General features: G+C 38.1%; 1 protein-coding gene across 1 annotated transcript in view; it reads left to right on the top strand.

Annotated features, from left to right (window-relative positions):
* Positions 1-20,289, top strand: part of Otc (ornithine transcarbamylase) — a 64,131-nt gene extending 43,842 nt beyond the window's left edge. Inside the window, exons 5-10 of the mRNA XM_021153928.3 lie at positions 282-435; positions 2,963-3,085; positions 8,456-8,509; positions 8,598-8,747; positions 12,120-12,257; positions 19,471-20,289. Of these exons, the coding sequence (XP_021009587.1) occupies positions 282-435; positions 2,963-3,085; positions 8,456-8,509; positions 8,598-8,747; positions 12,120-12,257; positions 19,471-19,530 (679 nt within the window). The 3' untranslated portion in view covers positions 19,531-20,289. The remainder of the gene's footprint in view (positions 1-281; positions 436-2,962; positions 3,086-8,455; positions 8,510-8,597; positions 8,748-12,119; positions 12,258-19,470) is intronic.
* Positions 20,290-20,527: the final 238 nt, after the last annotated feature.

The following is a 20,527-nucleotide window of genomic DNA, read 5'->3' as shown; positions in this document are numbered from 1 at the left end:
TATCAGTCATACTTTATTATCATGTCTGTTGGGTTCACAACTGATTTCTTAGCTCCACAAAAATGTAACATGGTCACTTAATAAGATGGGGGTGGAACAACATCTGTCCTCTATAATGACTATATATTTAATGTTAGCTTTTCAAATCTGTCACATTCCTAGGTATATTGCAATACACACATTTTCATTTATTGGCACTCATTCATGTCTTTAAGGAGCTTGTATTAAAGAAGAGTTATTGAGAACAATTGTTAAGAATGTCTCTTCTTGGTTTGCCATAGTGTCTTATCTAGCATGACAGATGCAGTGCTAGCTCGAGTGTATAAACAATCAGATCTGGACACCCTGGCTAAAGAAGCATCCATCCCAATTGTCAATGGATTGTCAGACTTGTATCATCCTATCCAGATCCTGGCTGATTACCTTACACTCCAGGTTGGTGTATTTCTTTGCTTTACAAAACAGAAAAGTTACCAAATAATTCCTAACTACCATCAAGTGGAGCCATTTGTGTAAATGATGTTTAGTTTTTATTATTCATAACTTCTATCTTTAAAAGTATGTGTATGTGTGAATACTACAGGTCTAGAAAACAGAACATTGCTCTAAAAAGACTGTATGACCTTTTCTTCCCAATCCTGTTTCCAAACCCCTTCTAGCCCCTCTTTCATCTTGTTTTTTTTCAATCACTTTGCTTTCTGTTGCTCAATTTAACAATGAATGAAAAAGGAATAAAATTGCATGTAGGATCAACATTACTTATGTGACTGTGTGGTTAGCATTGTCAGCTTGTTAGGATCTAGAATCACATAAATGACAAGCCTCTAAATATGTCTTTGGGTCGCTGCATACAATTGGTCGGTGGAGGTAGGAAGAATGCATGATCTGGGGTCCTAAAGTGAAGGACAAGGAGAAAGTAATCTAACACTGGGACTCCCCTTTCTCTCTGCTTCCTGATTATGGATGCGATGTGACCAGTTTTCTCAACCTCTGGCTACTCCGACTCCCCCACAGTGATAGACAGCATCGTTGAATCTCTGAGCCCCACATAGCCTATTCACTCCTTCCTTTAGTTGCTTTGTCAGGTATTTCATCCCAGCACCCTGGAAAGGAACTAATATAGTGATCCTACAGACACCAGACTCTGTAACTTGGAAATGAAAAGCAGAGGAATTTAGTTTAAATGCTCAAGATGGTATATTACTGTTTAATAATAGAAAGAGGGGCATTCTCTGCCATTTTATAAATTAATTAAAAATAGAATAAAGAACATGTAGACTTTATAGTATTAAGGGTCTAATTTGGCCATGTGTGCCCAAATCAGACACTTGAATAACTTTTAAGATTTACATTATTTATTTGGGTTGACACAGATAAAACTATATATTCTTGCCACCCAGAATCTTAACAATCAGGGTTTCCCTGTCTCTAGATGATCTTGAAGAGAAAAGGCAAACTGGATATAGGTACACCTTTCTTCTCATTTGAATGAGCTGTGAACATTTAAATGAGAGGTCAAACACAAAGAAATACTGTTCAGAGGTGCAGACAAGATCCTCACAGAGAAGAATAAACAGTGTCAGACAGAAAGTTGCTGTTTTTGAGGAAAACCTTATGTAGACACGAGATGGCTTCATGTTTCCCTCTGGCACTTTATCATTACTAAATCATGAACTTACTGAGGGGGCATGAGCTGTTCTATTCATCATAGGGTCTCTGCTGACCCCTGTGCAATGTTTGACCAAGGCAACATCAAGATATGATTTCAGTGACTGAAGAACAGGTGATGAAGATTACAAGGTCTAAGTGAGGTGAACCTGCCTTCACATCCTAGCTCAGCCACCTACTAGTTCCGTGATCTCCAAATGACTCAGCCTCTCTCCTTCTTTGATCTTCACAAGAATTTAACTTTAAATGTATTAAGCCTACAGACATTTCAAGACAAATAAAATGGGCTGTTGGCAGAGCTCAGTGCATAAAGGCACTTGTCACTAGTTCTGGGAAAACACAGGATGCAAGGATGGAAGGATGGGGGGATGGAGGGATGGAAGGATGGAAGGATGGAGGGATGGAGGGATGCAAGGATGGTGCCTGGAAGTTGTCCTATGACTCCCACATACATGCTGTAGCATGTACTTGCCATCCCTCCAGAAATTAACTACTTTTTATACTTAAAAAATAAAAACAAATTTTATGTATATATTATACTGCTTTATCATTTTTTTTCTTTTGTGGTGCTAGGGATGGAACCCTGGGCCTCATGCAAACCTGGAAAGCTTTTTAGTAGTGAGCCCCACCATTAGAGCAGTTTTGTCCATTTCTAAAGCATTGAAGCAATTAATTTAGGTTTATTTATTGCTTTAAAATGAAATAATAGAGTTGAAACATACTATGCCTTTTCTTTTACTCCCACCCTACAAAGACATCATTACCATGATATTTGTATTCATAACCACCCAGGAATGCCTTTATACTTTACACATAACTGTGTCCATAAACAACATAATGGTTAGCATTTTTTGACCATTGATGGTGGCAAGGCTCTCAGAGTCACTATGCTGTACTGTTTCTTATGTATGATAGCAGCCACTTCTTTACAATAGCAATTGCAAGTTACATGGAAGAAGTGACTTTCTGCCTCTTTTCTTTGTTTCATCATCAGAAGCAAGGCTGGTATCTGGACATTGACAGTGCTAATTAAATAAATGATAATACAGAGTCAAAATTCATGAAGATGGAAGCCTCATGACCATGTCTTGGCTTAAGATATTAGAACCTTTTAGCTCTACCATTTTGTGATTGTATATTCATGTTAATGAATATATAATCACAAATGTAGTCTATTCCTTCCAATAGGGCATTTATTTGGAGGTAATTTTTTCCATTTATCTTAGCTCTAGTAACTGTTTCATGGAAGTGGGTTCCCTCCCCATATCTAATCCCTTTACCTCTTGTTTTGTAGGAACATTATGGCTCTCTCAAAGGTCTTACCCTCAGCTGGATAGGGGATGGGAACAATATCTTGCACTCTATCATGATGAGTGCTGCAAAATTCGGGATGCACCTTCAAGCAGCTACTCCAAAGGTAGGAACACTGTCTGGCCTGAAAAAAAGTCTCTGTTGATCAGAGGCTATTACCCAGTGTAAACAAAGCTCCTGATGAAGGAGAGCATAGCTGAAGCCTTGTAGTTTAGCCATATTACCAACTCTTCTGTTGAATCTAGCTTCTTAAGAGTGCAATTTTCCATTTTTACAGTGGAAACTAGTCTTGGCTGATGCCTTTTATTCCATGAGTCTGTGATAGCAGCACATCTGAATTCTGCCTTTGGATGCCCTGATACTGGTCATTATGATGATTGATATCTTTGTGCATAATCACCACACAGAAGAAAGCAGGCAGAAGAAAGGAGTGAAAACCAGACAATGTAAAATCTTCAGGACATGGAAATGGTGCTGTAGTCTCTCCAATGCAGCAATTTGCTTTAAAAAAATTAAAGGAAGAAAAATATCAATCCTATGTGAAGGACCCATTGCTACCATCCAGATTTAGATTTCAAACCTCATCACCAGGGTCTCTTTGGAGTTTTAAATCTGAGTCTCATGTGCCTACAAAAACTACCACTACATTATTTTTTTAAAAAAAATCCTAATTATACACTCTCACAGAATGTATGGGAAGCACGCTCTTTCATATCTGAACTCTTGTTATTTAAGGAAATGGTAATAGTTGTTGCCTCTATATAAAACTAGAAGGTTAAAGGATAGAGGTAGAAGAGAGTTTCTCGTCCTCCTCCTCATCCTGCTCCTCCTCCTTCTTCCTTTTCTTTCTCCTCTTCCTCCTCCTACTCTTCATCCTCCTCCTTCTCCTCCTCCTTGTCCATATGTCTTTTTATGTGGTTTGGATTTATTAACACAGAGATGTTTGATCTGTATAATAACATACATGCATAGATAAAGTCACTAAAATAAAAACATGTGCACCCTCTAGAAGTAGTCTTACATTATGACATCCTGGTTCTGTGTAGAATAAACAGGACTTGGTAAAGGTAGGAATTATTCCTACAAGGAAATCAAGCACAAGTCAACGCTAAAGGATCTGCTGAGGTGTTCCCTTCTTTCCATTATGTTTCTTTTTTTTACCTTCTGATGTGCTCTCAGGAGTCTTTTAAAAGGGAAATTTTCCCAAGTAGAAACAATTTCAGAAACTAAGTGTTGATTTACAGTCAGAGAATTGACCTTCACATTAGAACACAACTGGCCACCATGATCACATGTCCTGTCAGTGTCACTCGCCAAGCACGTATTTGATGTTCTTCAAGAGGCTCATTGTGGGATGAATATAGAGGGACTTCAATCTTTTTCTCCATGCTTCTCCTTCTTGGATTTGAGATATTTATTTACCAACTACCAGGAACATAGTGTAAAGATGACTCTCGGAATTTCTCCAATAGTGATCACCCAGTCCTTGAGTATCTCATGAATGTTTCACCCACCCCACCTCTGTCCAGTTCTTCAGTCGAGTTTCCTACTAACATATCCATGCCTAAGAGACTCACAGGGAAGTGATAGGAAGAGATCAGGGAAAGGGAAAATCGAGGAAGTGTACTATTTATAGGGATCAAACATCTTGGTTTCCCTGGACCTGGGTTATTTCCAGAGATGAGAAACATTCAGTGATAAAATTTCAGGAGGATTTAGAAAATCAGGAGGATTTGGTCACCCTAGTGCTATGGCATGTTCAACCCAACATAACGAATCTTAACATGATGCAACAAATAAGCTCCAGAATGTTAGGTATGCTTCAGCATTGTCCCAATCTGGAGTCCAGAGAGCAGGTTTTCATCCTTCTGGACCAGTTACTGCTGAGGGACAACAGGCAAAGTGGAGTGGCAAGCTCTCTGGCACCTACAATGAGAAGAGCAGCCTGGTAGCCAGGGAGTAGCCTTATGAAAAAGAAAAAAAAAAGCTATAAGTTTTATGTTGATAGCACACTTGTGTGGCCTGTTTTATTCCAAATAAGTAAATAAAATCATTTTCTCTCCTGTTCTAGCTGTCAGTTTGGGTCAACACATCCTTCTCTCTTAGTTTCTCAGGCTGGAATAAATTAGGACACATTGGTTGGCTCAGAAAGCACTATAACATGTTGCCTGAGATCTAGGCGCTGGCATAGTCTAGCCGTGCTACATTTGTTAGCTGTTTTTTTCCTGAATTACTCCAAGCCTTTCTTCTACCACCTTCATTCTGTATCCATAGATCTCTATGTGCACGTGTCTCTGTTCTTCAAAATAATGGCCTATTAAATATAGACCTACTACCAATCACCATGGCCTCAGCTTAAATGCCTATATATGCAAATACCGTATTTCCAAAGAAATATACATCTTGAGGTTCCCATTGGGCTGTGTGTGTGTGTGTGTGTGTGTGTGTGTGTGTGTGTGTGTGTGTGATGTCATGGCATCAAAGCCAGGGCCTCATATATTTTACCTAAGTACTTTACCACTGAGTTATGCCCTACCTCTAGAGTGGGACTTATCCAAGGACATTGTTTGACCAGATGCTCCTGCCATGCTATAGAACAAATGGCAAGCACATGCAATAATAGCATGCTCTGGAGGCTCACCTAGTACAGCAAATTTTAGTGACTCAAAGAGATGGCCCTTCCATCAAATCCTCCTCCTCCTTTCATTTAGCATGCACCGGGAAAGATGCTCAATTGTGACATGTCTGGGCACACTCTCACTAGAACGCTAGTCTGCAGAAAGGCCCCATATTAAGACAAAATGTGAGTGCATTTACTTTTACAGAGAAAATGTGCATTGAAAATAATTATTCCCTGCTATATGGAGATTTTGGAATGACTCTATTTTCTTAAAGAAATACACAGTTTTAACATTGTATTACATGTCAAAAATGTTTTATTAACATTAAAAGAAACTTTCCAATATTACAGAGTAATTTCAGTAATGTTCCTATATGGAAACTCGTTTAAATGTTAAAATGTAGCAAAATCCACTTCAATCTTGGTGAGAGCGAGGTTTTTGTTTTTGTTTTTAAAATACTGCTGCAGAGTCTGATAGTGCAGAAGTTGGTCCATCACTTTGTAAGTCTTCTCTTGTTAGTATAACTATTTGCCTTAAAGATAAAGCTAGATTTATTATAAATTTAAGAAAAGCTGAAGAGTTTACAAAATCATAAGTAATCCATTTCCTTATGCCCCAACCAAGAATAACTTACATGTTCCAAAAAACCATTATTCTGTCCCTGGTTTTCGACAGTGTTCCATAAGCCATGGATGGTGATGATTTTGCCCTTGTTTTAAGTGACTATTTAGTCTGGTTTCTTAATCACCTTCTTCATCTGGTTTTCGGATTTATGTAAAAGCCAATAGGTGATTTAGTATTGAAAACTGAGATGTGCGCGAAGAATTTCTCTCTGCCTTGTAAGTCACAGTTCAGGGTAGGCAAGGTTGGCTGACTTTCTAATTTCCAAGCCTCTCTCTCAGTTCTCTAAGTACTTATTGATTCCTTCTCTAAGAATGATTATACGTGGAGAGTCCAATTCCTCCTCTCTGAAGGCAAGACTACATTTTCAGAGCAGTAGGTGCCTGGTGTAATACCCGTGGCTTTTTATGTATGTTTCCCTATATGAGTGTTCACAGCATTAGTTTCCAAATTCACAAACCTTTATTAATTGCCTCCACCCTCCCCAAGCCCCATATACCATACTCCAAAAGCTCATGGCAGTTTGAACACAAAAAAGCTTGCTTTAAAATACCCACAGCTATCCTAATCAATATCTTGGCAGTTTCTTTCCTCCAGAATTTGGTAAGGAGAAAAGGACTATGGGAGACAAGTATGTGTAAAGAAGCCAGATTTCAGATGAACAGACCTGAGCATGCCTGTCATAAGCTGAGCTTCTCAGAAAGCAGAATCTGAGAGTTTAGCATGTACGATGTATAACATGCCCATGGCAGTATGTCTTTGAAATCAATGACTGTAGGGAAAGGGGCAGGGTAAAGAAATAGGAGTGTTCAGAAGGAGAGGTTGAGCATGATGTGGGTCTAACCACAGTCTTAGATGACCTATGGAGCATTTGGATGTGGAATGGTCATTTGGATCTGTCTGGGCTTGGGTGGAAAGGATCTGGTTTTAATATCTTCCTATTAATCACTCTTTGAATACATAAGGCCCTAGAAGAGTGTGCTTGCTTGAGTGAGGTGACCTTCTATAAATGAGGCAGTGTCCAAAGGGGGCGGACAGATGAAAGCCACCTTCTGGCATCACCATAGCAACTTAAAGAAGTAAGTCCTTTTATCATGATTATTCATAGTGGAGGTGTGAAAGGGATATCACAACATTCAGCAGAAACCCATACTTAAAAATGTACAAAATTGATTCATAATAGGTGCTATGAATTCAAAACATTAGAAAGATGAAGGAGGTTGGGTATGACTGTGGGGTTTGAACTGACATGAATTCCATATGAACTCATGAGTTGACATGTTATGATAAAGACACTCAGGAGAAGATACTCACGGGGGAAAAGGCTGAGATTGTAGAAAAGGGCAAAATGTGTAAAGGGACAAGAAGATGGTTAGGTTTCCTGTGGCAGTATATTGAGAACAATTAAAGGAGATGGAAGCAAGGAATGTAGGCAGAGAGGTTTGAGGCTCTTAATCAGCTTTGACATAAGAGGCAAGTACCAAACAATTTACACAGACAGGAAGGTGTGGAGAGACTGTTCATGGCAGCATGGCAATAGCTTTAGCCACTGTAGCTGCCTGCAGAATGTCCATTAGATCTGGGACTAGGACGAGAAAGCAAGACTCCTAGGGTGCCCCATCATTTCACCCTAAGAATAAGTACCTCTCCATAGTCCCCTTGCTTATCTCTCCAAACTATTCCAAATGTATGTAATAAATGACATTTTAAAGCAAGTTCCACTCTCTGGGAAAAGAATAAGGCAGGAGCCCATTTGTATTTAACTGGAGTGGCCACAGTGGGCTTTTCTGTGGAGTAGTCATTAAAGTCGAGATTTCAAAACTTGTCCATGGGAAGAGTAAAGAAAGGCATGTTAGACAAATAAAAAAGAGAGAGCCATGCGTACAAAAGCAGAGATAAAAATGCTCTAGGCTATGCAATTCTGTATATAGCTTTCTCGTGCCATTTAAAGGTCAAGGAGAGGTCTGTCATGGTAGAAAGTGCCCTGCTCTCTTTGTCTTTACGACTGCGGAAGACAGAGATAATCCAAAGGACACCACAAGAGCTTCAATGTGTCCCACTGAATCTGGATAAGCTACATCATTTGAAAGAGAAGAGAGAGCCTATTCTTAGGCTTTATTTTGTTTTGTTTTAAGACATACTAGATAGTTGTTACATATAAGAGCTATGAAATACTGTCATGTATAATTAAACTAACTAATCACCTAAATAACAGCTAATCTTTCCTCTTTCAGGGTTATGAGCCAGATCCTAATATAGTCAAGCTAGCAGAGCAGTATGCCAAGGAGGTATGCTTTTTTATTTGTAATCTTCTAATTGTCTTTCTCTGTTCCATCAAGTTTTTGTGTTTTTAACCAGCAAACTTCTTTGTGCTAGAATGGTACCAAGTTGTCAATGACAAATGATCCACTGGAAGCAGCACGTGGAGGCAATGTATTAATTACAGATACTTGGATAAGCATGGGACAAGAGGATGAGAAGAAAAAGCGTCTTCAAGCTTTCCAAGGTTACCAGGTTACGATGAAGGTACAGATTGATGCTTCTCTGCAGGTTCATTAATTGCATTCGTGAAATTAGAGCTACCTCACCATTTGTTCACTTTAGGCACAGTCAACTGATGTTTCATACCATATTAAGGACTCACTGCAACCCAACAAGATCTCTCTCCTCCCAAAGACTAGCGATATTCTATAGAAAAACAAAACAAAACAAAACAAAACAGTTATGCTAGACAAATCTGAAACCTGGCCTGTAGAAAAACAAGCTATTCCCTCTCTAACAACAGAAGTTCCAAAATGCTTTACTCTGCATAAGTTCAGAGACATTGGGTAACTTCAGGTGTATACGATTTCTTAAGATTTCTTCCTTAAGAAAAGCCCCATAACTGCTTGCAATATTACTTCTTGCTTTTATTTTTATTTTCTAATGTTTCTTAAATCCATGGTAGTTTGCTAACTGTCCCCAGGGATAGCCAAGGGACACCCTTCCAATCTAATGCCTTCCTGGAGGATCAGAAAAGGTGCATGCCAATCTTTCCTTTCTGCTTACCCCCCTTTCTTCTCTTACCTCATTTGTTGTCTGCAGTGCTGGGCATCTGCATGGAGCCCAGGGCCTAGAGCAAGTTAGGTATAAAGAGCTCTACCATTGAACGATACCTTCCTCTGCACACATTATGATCAGTCTTGAACAATCATCAGAAGACCATTTTGTATAGTTATACTCAGCTGGATGGTCCCAACCCCAGAGGCTCTGATTCAGTGGGTCGTGCATGTAGGAATTTGCATTCTATATGATTCCCAGGTAATACATTTCTACTACTTGAGGGCCACACTTTGAGAATCTCTGTTGAAAGCATATCCTGAATGACAGGAGCATTGGGTTGGCGACAGTGATTATACAAAAACACACAAAAATTATGAGCAAAGGAATAGAAATCATTTTCTTTTTATTACATATCAAAGTTTGAAAAATGGTTCCCCCTTTTAACAGGATATAAAGCCAACATGTATATTTTCTTTTTCCCCCTCTCTGTGAATATTTCCTCTGTGACTATTTCTGTAGATAGCTACTATTTAACATTATAATATGGTTTTTTTTTCAGAATCATTTGTCCATTTACATATAGTTTGACCATTTACATATAAATATCGGTTTGATATTTGTTACATGGTACTTTATTAGTCTATTATTCACTTGATTCTTCCACTTGACAAAAATGAGATTTTCTTTTCAATTCATTGAGATATTTACAGTTTGTAAAAATGTTTTACTTTCATTTTTATTTTATGTGTATGGGTATTTTGCCTTCATGAATGTCTGTGCATTGCTAGCATGCAGTGCCCATAGAAGCCAGAAGAGAGCATTGGATGCTCTTGAGCTGGAGTTATAGACAGCTGTGAACCACCATGTGGGTGCTGGAAACCAAACCCAGCTCCTCTGGCAGAACAGTGAGTGCTTTAAACTGCTGTCCCATCTCTCCAGTTCCAGGACAGTTTTGAAAGAAGTTTTAGAAAGTTTTATTAAGGAATGGCATGAATGTAAACAAAAAAGCACAAACCATGATGATCCCATTTCCACAAAGTGAACTTACTCTTAGCATGTAGATGGAGAAGCGTCACCACTATCCCTGACACCTGCTTCCAATCACAACTCAATTCCAGAGGATAACTCTATTAGGTATTTTATTCTTTGCAGTATTGCACCTAGAATTCTAAAGTACATGTGAATCTGCCCACAATGGTTCTTATTACTATATTTAAAATCTTTTTAAATTCATTTTTATTAGATATTTTCTTCATTTACATTTCAAGTGCTATCCCCTTGCCTAGTTTCCTCTATGAAAGTTCCCTATACCCTCCCCCCACCCTGCTCCCCAACCCACCCACTCCTGCTTCCTGGACCTGGCATTCCCTTTTACTCTTCACAAGACCAAAAGCCTCTCCTCCCATTGATACCCTACTAGGCCATCTTCTGCTACATATGTAGCTAGCTACATATGTAGCTAGCAACATGAGCTCGGGGGTACTGGTTACTTCATAGCATTGTTCCTCCTCTAGGGTTGCAGACCCCTTTATCTCCTTGGGTACTTTCTCTAGCTCCTTTAAAATCTTAATTTTGAAAAATTCTAGAAAGAACAACCTTATTCATATTTCTTTGTGAAGTTTTACTAGACAATAAGTTCCTGAAGAAAGAATTTTTCTTTGATGTCCTATATACTTGAAAAATTACCAGTGATGTTCATTCAAACAGGATAAATAGTTGAAACACTTTCAGTTGTAAATTACAGTTCTTTCTCTACACACCCCATTCTTTGTTATTTACATTTTACACCTTGTAAATTGAAGAGAAAATGGCATCTTGTGATTTCAAAAATTTGCCTTATTTTTGATTATGCTTAGCATTTTTCATATTGATTGGTCATTCCGTTTCTATGTCTTTATAACTCTGTCATATCTTTACTTTCTATCTGCTCCCCTTTATCACTGGTTGTATGAGTTTTATATATATATATATATATATATATATATATATATACACCATGGTTAATCTTTTGTCATATATGTTTCAAATATTTGGTGGAGCTATTTTAACTTACCTATACTTTGCCTCATGCTTGGCTTGGGCAATTTTGTGGTGCCGGTACTGTTAGCTGGAAGAATAATAATTTTCCTGACATATGACAGGTATAAATGCTACTTCCTTTCCATCTCATTTGCCAGTACTTTAGAAGCTCAATTATTCTCAACTTAGAAGTGAAATAAAATTTCAGTACAAAGGCAGTAATTTTGAGGTAAGAATGTATGAGGCAATGTAGTTTTAAATGTGTAAGTGAAAAACCGAAATGGATGGGGGGTGTTACTTTGGGGAATTAACTGTGGGTGAAAATTGAGAGTGCTAGCACATTTGCATCTGAAGAAAGTAAGCAGTGCAGAGTGCTCAGAATCCTCTTTAATGCACTCCTACCTCACTGCTTTCTTCAAAACCATTTTAATTTGTGACAAGGCACACTTCAAATGCCAAAACTCCTCATTTGAAAAACAGCTCAAAATATAATGCCATTGCATCCAAGTAACTTCTTACTATATTGGCAACTTTTGCTATCAGCTACATATTAGCCAGGTTCATTACTAAAATGCCAGGCAGAATATCAGAAAAGTGAATTGACTGATTTAACTTGGAGTGACGATCTCCCAAATTTAAAAGAGTGACTACAAGATGCCATGGGTCAGAGGGATTAATGCATTATCCTGGGTGTCTTCAACTAAAACCTTTACTGTGCCCCTTTGCTTTGTAGTGATATATCATGCCAGTACAGATGTGTTATTACATGCCGAAGAAGCTGTATATGACTACCATGTGTAAGAGTTCATACTTGTGATCTTATCTCCACCTCTTTAGACTGCCAAAGTGGCTGCGTCTGACTGGACATTTTTACACTGCTTGCCTAGAAAGCCAGAAGAAGTGGATGATGAAGTGTTTTATTCTCCACGGTCATTAGTGTTCCCAGAGGCAGAGAATAGAAAGTGGACAATCATGGTAAGGAAGAAGGGGGCAATGGAAGGGTAAGAGACTCTAAGTGGGCTTTCAACTTGACAATTCATGCTTTGGGGTAAAGAATAAGCATCCAAGGTTATCCAATTATACTGATTGCTCCTCTGGCATCTCTTCTACATTTTTAAATTGTATTCTATTTAATTAGTTTTGAGTGTGCACGGGGTGGCACACACTTAACAAAGAGTGTAAGATTAGGTTTTTCCACATGAGTCAGTTCTTTGCTTTTCCTGTGTGGGTCCTGGGACTCAAACACAGGTCTTCAGAATTGGCAGCATGTTGTCTTTACCTGCTGAGCCATTTGCCAACCTGGTCTCTATTTTTGTTCAGGAAGATCACAAGCCAGTATTTATTAGCCTGCATATCATAGTTGAATGAAGTAAAACTGATCCCCTGCCAAATTCTTCAATTTTAATCAAAACCCTTATTGTCATGAGTAACTATTTTTTATTAGATATTTTCTTTATTGACATTTCAAATGTTATCGCCTTTACTAGTTTCCCCTCCGAAAACCCCCTTATTCTTTCCCCTGCCCCCTGCTCACCAACCCAACCACTCCTGCTTCCTGGCCCTTGCAGTCCCCTATACTGGGGCATAGAACCTTCACAGGACCAAGGGCCTCTCCTCCCATTGATGACTGACTAGGCCATCCTCTGCTACATATGCAGCTAGAGCCACGAGTCCCACCGTGTGTTTTCTTTGGTTGGTGGTTTAGTCCCTGGGAGCTCTGGAGGTACTGGTTAGTTCATATTGTTGTTCCTCCTATGAGGCTACAAACCCCCTCAGCTCCTTGGGTACTTTCTCTAGCTCCTTCATTGAGGACCCTGTGCTCCATCTGATGGATGGCTGTGTGCATCCACTTCTGTATTTGGCCTGAATAACTATTATTAATATGTCTGTGTTTGTTGGAGCTGCTAGTTCAGTGCCTAGTACAAAATTGGCATTCAAAAATATCATTTCTTTCTTTGACTCTTCTCCTTTTTCATTCTTTTCTTCTACATTAACCAAAGAACTGTAGTTCTCTTGAGTTTGATCATAGAGATTAATTTGTTTATAAGTATGGAACATTTCTAAAATTCATGGCATCCCTTTGAGATGAAGCCATTGGTCATCTTTACCACTAGTATGCTAAGAAATATTACTATGATATTGCTTTGCCATATTCACTGGAAAATGTCCATGGGAAACTGAATATACACATGCTATAAGTTAGTGCCTCCATTTTTAAGGGATTTAGCTGATCTCAATTACTGTACTAGCAAGTCTTAATTGCAAACAACAGACTCCATCCTAGGTGGATACTGGAAAGAGGTTAATAGACATTAAAAACCCTTGGGAGGAGGGATACAGTGAATCACTATGGAGTACCACATAGCAAGGACATCACAGGCCAAAAAAATATACATCAAATCACTGTAGATGTTTTATAGCCTGAACAACTACAAATGCAACCACCCACAGCCTGGTATCTAGAGCCACTAAAGTCAGATGCACTAGCTGAAACATATACTTATAACATGCACATGGAACAGAAGACTCAATCTTTTAGACAATGGCTTCTATTGAATATTGTTCACTTGTATATCCAAGTCTTCACTAGATGTAACTTACTACCATTCTTTTACTAAAGCTTCAAGGAAGTCTGGAAAATGTAGTGTTAGCTTCTAATCACCATAATATGGTAAAGGAAGTTGGAAAGGACTATCTGTTAATTCCTTTTAGGATCATTGTGGTCATTAAATAATACATGAGAATTTTAGTATATTGCCTAATGCGGCATAAATATCATAATTAGCATCATAATTATTTTCTTCAGGGTTGATCTGATGCAGTTAACAGCAGGACCCTAATTTTAGCTAAAGCTGCTAATGGGAGGTTTAGCTACTCTGCCATGTAGGCTAGTCTCTGAAGATTTAGTGTTCATTTCAGTATTTTGTTAAGAGAGATTTTGGATTTAGTAGTTCTGAGATGGAGCTTGAAAGTTGGTATTTCTAATGAGAAACTAGATAATTCATGTGTGGTCTTATGGACCACATTTTGAGTATTAAAGATCTAGATGATATAAAATAAAAAGTGGAAGTTCTCCAACATTCACCTTAGGAAAAGACATAGTAAAATTTTCCTTCAAACTCTATATTTTACCAGAGGACAATTGAAGTTCTAAAGATGATTCAAATAAATCTGTTAAGGGTGGTCATGTATATACTAGGGGAACTGCTTACAAATGCTGAAATCTCAACTGTGGAGACAGATAGTCTATATTTCTGAAATATTAAAGCATGTTATACATGATTAAATTAAGTTTACTTCCAAAAGTTAAATCTATAATGAGTTAATGTGGTTAACATGTTTACAAGAACATATATTCACACAGGGAACTTTTACAGCCCTCTTTATCCATCTAGGTCTCACTGAGATCTCACCATGCCCCTTGCCTTGGATCACTATTATTATAAGAAGACTTAGCTTAATGAAATTCCAAAGGGAGGGCTATGCTAAAGTGAATGCAGAGAGTCTAATAATGCTGCACTGGCTGTCAAGAAAGCCCTTCTACCAACCAGCTTTAAAACAAACCATCTGTGTCATATTAGATAAATTGTCTCAACCTTCAGTGGGCTCACCCATAAAATGAGCCCACTGAGTCACAGAGATTACAAATGAGGGATAATTTTATTTAGGTCACTAATGTCATCAATAGGCTACTTTGAGTCCTATGTGGAGGGGAATCTTGTGTCTGTGATGTAGAACAGAAAGAGAGGCATAACTGATTAATTAACATTCTTGACATGAATGCTGAGAAGGTGGCAGTCAACGGCTGACAGCTGTGTCCTTGGGCCGGTGCTGGAGGATTTGGAGGTCCCTTGGAGTTCATTTCATTTCAGCCATGTGATTTGAGCTTCTAAACTTTGCCAGATTCTCTGGCCGGCACTGTGGGATTTGAAATGAAAATACAAAAGAATAATATGCAGCCCTCACACAGCCTGTTAGAATTTCTAAGTGCAGAGCATTTTCGAGCAGGATGACCTTGGAGGTCATCTGGACTGCATTCCCGTTTTAAAAGCAATAAACATATTCTCTGCTTGTTCAGAATGGCCTTTAGATTCAGCACTGCTGTGATAATTTGTTTTTGGAGGATGCTCTAAATGGACAATATTCTACAATTGTTCTATCAATCCAGGAGCCACTGGGTACACATAGCTATTTAAATTTATATTAAACTTTAAAAAATTAAAGATTTAATTCCTCGGTCAAACTAACCTCAAACCTCACATTAAGTGTTCAATATTGTCTGTAGCTAGTGGCTACTGTATTAGATAGTACAAGCAGGTCATTTTCACCAATGCTGACAGTTTTAGTGAACAGCACTCCTCTAGGGAATGATTTTCTACTATATAACTTCATTTAAAATCAGGATGAAAGCAAGAAGAAAAGAGACTACCTGGCCTCCACATCTGAGATACATACAATGATTATTGTAAGGTCCATCACTCCAAGAATACAGAGAAAGCCTGTCCCTAATCTGTGTAAGATCATGAAAGCAAAACTGTGCTGTTAGAGTTCCTTTATAAGGCCTCCACATTGAGTACTTTCCAACAAATCTACTCCAAACACAATATTCACTCCATAGTGCACACATCTTCTTTAAAAACAGAAACATAAAGCACACACATTCCTCCCCAGAACATTTGTTTTTGTATTTTTCTGTGATTAGTGAGAAAACAATACTTATAAAACTACTGGTATGTTTTTCCCATCTGTATACATCTTTTTAACTCATAGTACTAAAGTAACCTAAAGAGACTCTTAAATGCACAGTTATCTGGGTGGTCCTTAAGTATGTAACACCTTTGCAAATACAATTCACAGTACTCAAAATTATTCTCCAAGCTAAGACTGCCATCTAAAATACAGTATGCCCAGTCAAATGGCAATGTCAGATAAAAACCTAAGTTTTCTATAAGTATGCTCCACATACTATTTAGAACACACTTGCAGCAAAAAAGACTATTGTTTAGATGTAATTTTAGATGTAATTTCTGGAAAAACCTCCCATTCCTAGTATTTTGTTTGTTTGTTTGTCTTATGTTTGTGAAACTAAGCTTGACATGTTGTATGACTCTGAGCAATAAAGGAAAACGTGAGATGCGGATGTGTAAACTGCTAAAACAGATTGAACAGTTTTACCTGTTACATGGTTCCCCCACACCACTGAAATGTCCTCCTGGGGTCCTTTTTAACGGTGTCCTTCCTTACCAAGGTCTCCTTGGGCTGCCCAATCTCCAGCATCCTTCTAACCACTATAAACGTTTTTGTTTTGTTTTGTTTTGTTTTGTTTTTGTCTAAAAGTAACACCTTGTAATTTTGTTTCTCTGTCTATTCATTGTTCTCACACTGAAATGAAAGAAAATGATCACTCCTAAAAGCAACTAAGTGTCTGGTGATATTCGCCATTTTGCCTGGGAGGAGAGTGCTGGCAACAGAGCCTGGATATGTAGTCAATACATTTGTTTTCACTCTGAAGGCATATTTATTTGATACTGGTTTGAGAATGTAGGCTTTGAAAAAGAGGGTTTAAATTTGGTCCCCTGAGCCGGGCGTGGTGGCACACGCCTTTAATCCCAGCACTTGGGAGGCAGAGGCAGGTGGATTTCTGAGTTTGAGGCCAGCCTGGTCTACAGAGTGAGTTCCAGGACAGCCAGGGCTATTCAGAGAAACCCTGTCTCAAAAAACAAACAAACAAAAACAACAACAACAAAAAATTGGTCCCCAATCTTGGAAAAAAATACCTTAATTTTATTTAGCTAAATCTAGTCATGTGAAAAAAAAAAAAACTGAGGCTAAAACAGAAACAAATTCAAAATGGTCCTGAGGAAGTAAGAGTCAGCTGAGCACAGAGGTCAGATTCCCAGGACAAGCAAGTCCTGATCCACTGTTTACCATCCCGCAGTCAGAAGAATTGCACCTCATCTTTACTATTTACAGTTTTGTATTGCTTGCCCCTTCATACAATATACAATGTTTTGAAGTGGTGTGATGTACAGAAACCACTCAGAACAAGCTAGCTGTTTAAAAGTACATTCACAGGGTTGGAGAGAGACTGCCTCAATTAGTAATGCATACTGCATATAAAAAGAGGACATGAGTTCAGATGCCAGCATCTACAACAAAGCTACTGCCTGCTGACTTCACCTCAGGGAATCCAGAGCTCTCATCTGGTCTTTGTGAGCACTGGCACATAACTATAATCACGAGCATGTACCCATACACTGATGCTTACAGATAGACAAAAATTGCAATACAATAATTTTTAAAGTATATTCTTTGAAATGTAATATGGGGATGTGAACTGTGCACAGACAGCCTGGTCCCCAATAGAGCACAGGTCTTGAACCCCAGAGACTTGGTGGGCAGTGACTTCCACCTTCCTGGGACAGTAGGAGTTCAGCCATGCCCCCTGGGCCCCTGGCTCCTGTCACAGCTACAGCCTCCCACAGCCCCCCACCCCCAGAGGTGTGTGGCCATCAGTCACATAGGAGCAGGACCAAGCCTTCCCACATGTAAATAAGGTTTCCCCAAAGCTCTTGGACCAAGCCAATGAGAAGTACCTGTTGTCAGACACTGACCCACACCCCAAAACTGTATATAAGAATCCTATCCAGAAGGATTAAAGGTGTGAGAGAACTACTCCGTCATCTGAGCCTTCTGTCCTAAGAGCAGTAACACTTGTGAAGAGGTCTGCTCCCCCAAAACACTGCCTGAAGCTCCGCTCCCAACCCAACTGAGTGCTGGGCATGCTGGGTAGTGTAGAGTAACCAAACAGGGAAGGCACAGAGAGACAGAGGTGGAACCAACTGCAGCAACAGAAGTGGCAGAGACGACTTCCTCTCCCTGCCCATACTCACTTCCCTTTGCGGGAACGCTCGCACCAGGCTGAGTTCTCTGTGGAAAGCCTCTGGCACACAGGCCCACAGTGCAACACTACATTTCTGCTGTAGCCTGTGGACACTTATACAGGATACTTGCTTAAACTGCAAGAGAATTGCCTCAGAGGCAATAAAACTGCTTCTTAAGAGAATTTAGGTTTAAACCCATTTCTGCACTATCTGCCTTTTGATTTCTCTAAGTAATAATGAAGGAATTAGCAGGTCATTTCATTAAATATGAAAATGCATGGAAGTTCATTTTTAACTATCCAATTATTTAGTCTAGTGGTGGGCAAATATTTTTGACTGACACATAATATGGTATTTAGTATACTGACAAGTACCAAAATGAGCACTCATTTTTGGTATATATATATATATATATATATATATATATATATATATATATATATTATAAAACATATATATTATACATGTATTATGTGTATATGTATTCTTTATGTATATTATCTATATAATGCATATATTGTACATTATAATATATGTCATAGATATATGTGTGTAATATCTAGCATATATAATACATGTACTATTATACATATAGCATATAATATATTCATATATTATATTAAAGTTTGTTATATATTTAATATAATAAAATAATATAAATACATATTATATATAATATATTCACTAAAATATATAATTGTGATTGTTTCTGGTAACATTTCTACTGTCCCTAGCATGGATATTGGGAAAAGTAAAAATGACAATAATGGTGGTTGACAGCCCAAGACCAAATTATACTCTTGTCTGTAAAGCTAATCCTCTTTTCCAGGGGACAAAAATTCAGAGAGGAGGCATTCATTAGCTTAAATAGTTTACATATATTACTGACATATGGCTTCTTTCAAACTTCTCTAGGTTCCAAATGGCAAAAGCACAGAGTAAACGAGGGGAACTGAGCTAGGGGGCATTATATTGCTCTAAAAGCAGCTAGTACCCATGTTCCAACTACTGACTGGAAAACCCACTCATTGTAAGCATCATGATATCACACTTTAAGTCTCTGACCTGTAATGAGTCTTAAATAAGCATGATGTTCATGCAAATATTTGGGTGTGACTAATCCCTCTTCCTTCATTTAAACAAAAATAAGTATTAGTTGTGACCTGTTTCCTTATCCTTTCCTTGGGAAAACACATTTTAAATTCCAAGCCTGAAAAGCTGAAATCTAATTTTCTTGGTTTAGTTTCCAAGGCAGACTGTTGCTAATGTTTATCCATTTGTTTTTCTTTCTTTTGTCATCCCAGGCTGTCATGGTATCCCTGCTGACAGACTACTCACCTGTGCTCCAGAAGCCAAAGTTTTGATGCCTGTCAAAAGGACAAAAACAGAAAACAAAACAAAACAACAACAACAACAAAAACCCCTCTGTTCTTTAGCAACAGAATAAGTCAGTTTATGTGTGAAAGAGAAGAATTTAAAATTGTAAACACATCCCTAGTGCATGGTATGATTATGTAATTGCTTTGCTATTATGAGAATTTCTTAAAGCTTTTAGTTTAAGTGCCTGGCATTTCATTATCCTGCTTGACTTGGTTTAAACACTCTCTTCAATTCACAACTTCTGAATGACATTTGGGTATCATATTAATTATCATACACATTTCCTTCCACTAAACATTAAACACTTTGCTTACAATGTCTAAGTCATTAAATGTAATCTATGCTTATTACCTTAATAAGGGATCATTCATGCTCATTTATAAATAAACATTTGCCAGGCAGTCAACTGCTGGTAAGTTCATGGGCCTTAAGACCAATGGAGAAATCAAATGAAAAAAAAAATTGCCCATACTGAAGTATTTTTCTTATCATTTATGGAAAGATTGGAGTCTGTCAAGTGAATATATCTATGTATCCACTAGTCCATGTTGTAACTGGAAAGGTTGGTAAGCATATGATATGGTAGAGCTGTGGGGTACCCATCCAAGAATGTGGGTCCATTACAGACTCACATAGTTCATAATTACAATTTTTCCATTAGGAACAATTTAATTTCTCACATCTGTGCTTATCACAAATATACTCATGATGGACTATTTCCATAAATCTACTATTTGCCAACATTTCACTTGCCTTTTTTTTTCATCACAATTTGAATAGATCTCCTTTGTGGGTGATCAAATCGTCAAATGACTATAAAATAATTATAAATATTTTTAGTTGATAATTTAAATAATATAGGAGGTTGTTCTTAAAATAACACATTTTATCTGGACCAAATAATGTAATTTACTTCATGTTCCACCCCTATTTAAGAAAAATGTTTTCAGTCTGGTTGACTGATATTCTTTAACAGACATT

This window comes from Mus caroli, unplaced genomic scaffold (assembly GCF_978045245.1).
Source record: "Mus caroli unplaced genomic scaffold, Mus_caroli_1 scaffold_5, whole genome shotgun sequence".
Classification (NCBI taxonomy): Eukaryota; Metazoa; Chordata; class Mammalia; order Rodentia; family Muridae; genus Mus; species Mus caroli.
This window is presented reverse-complemented; position numbering and strand designations above follow the sequence as displayed.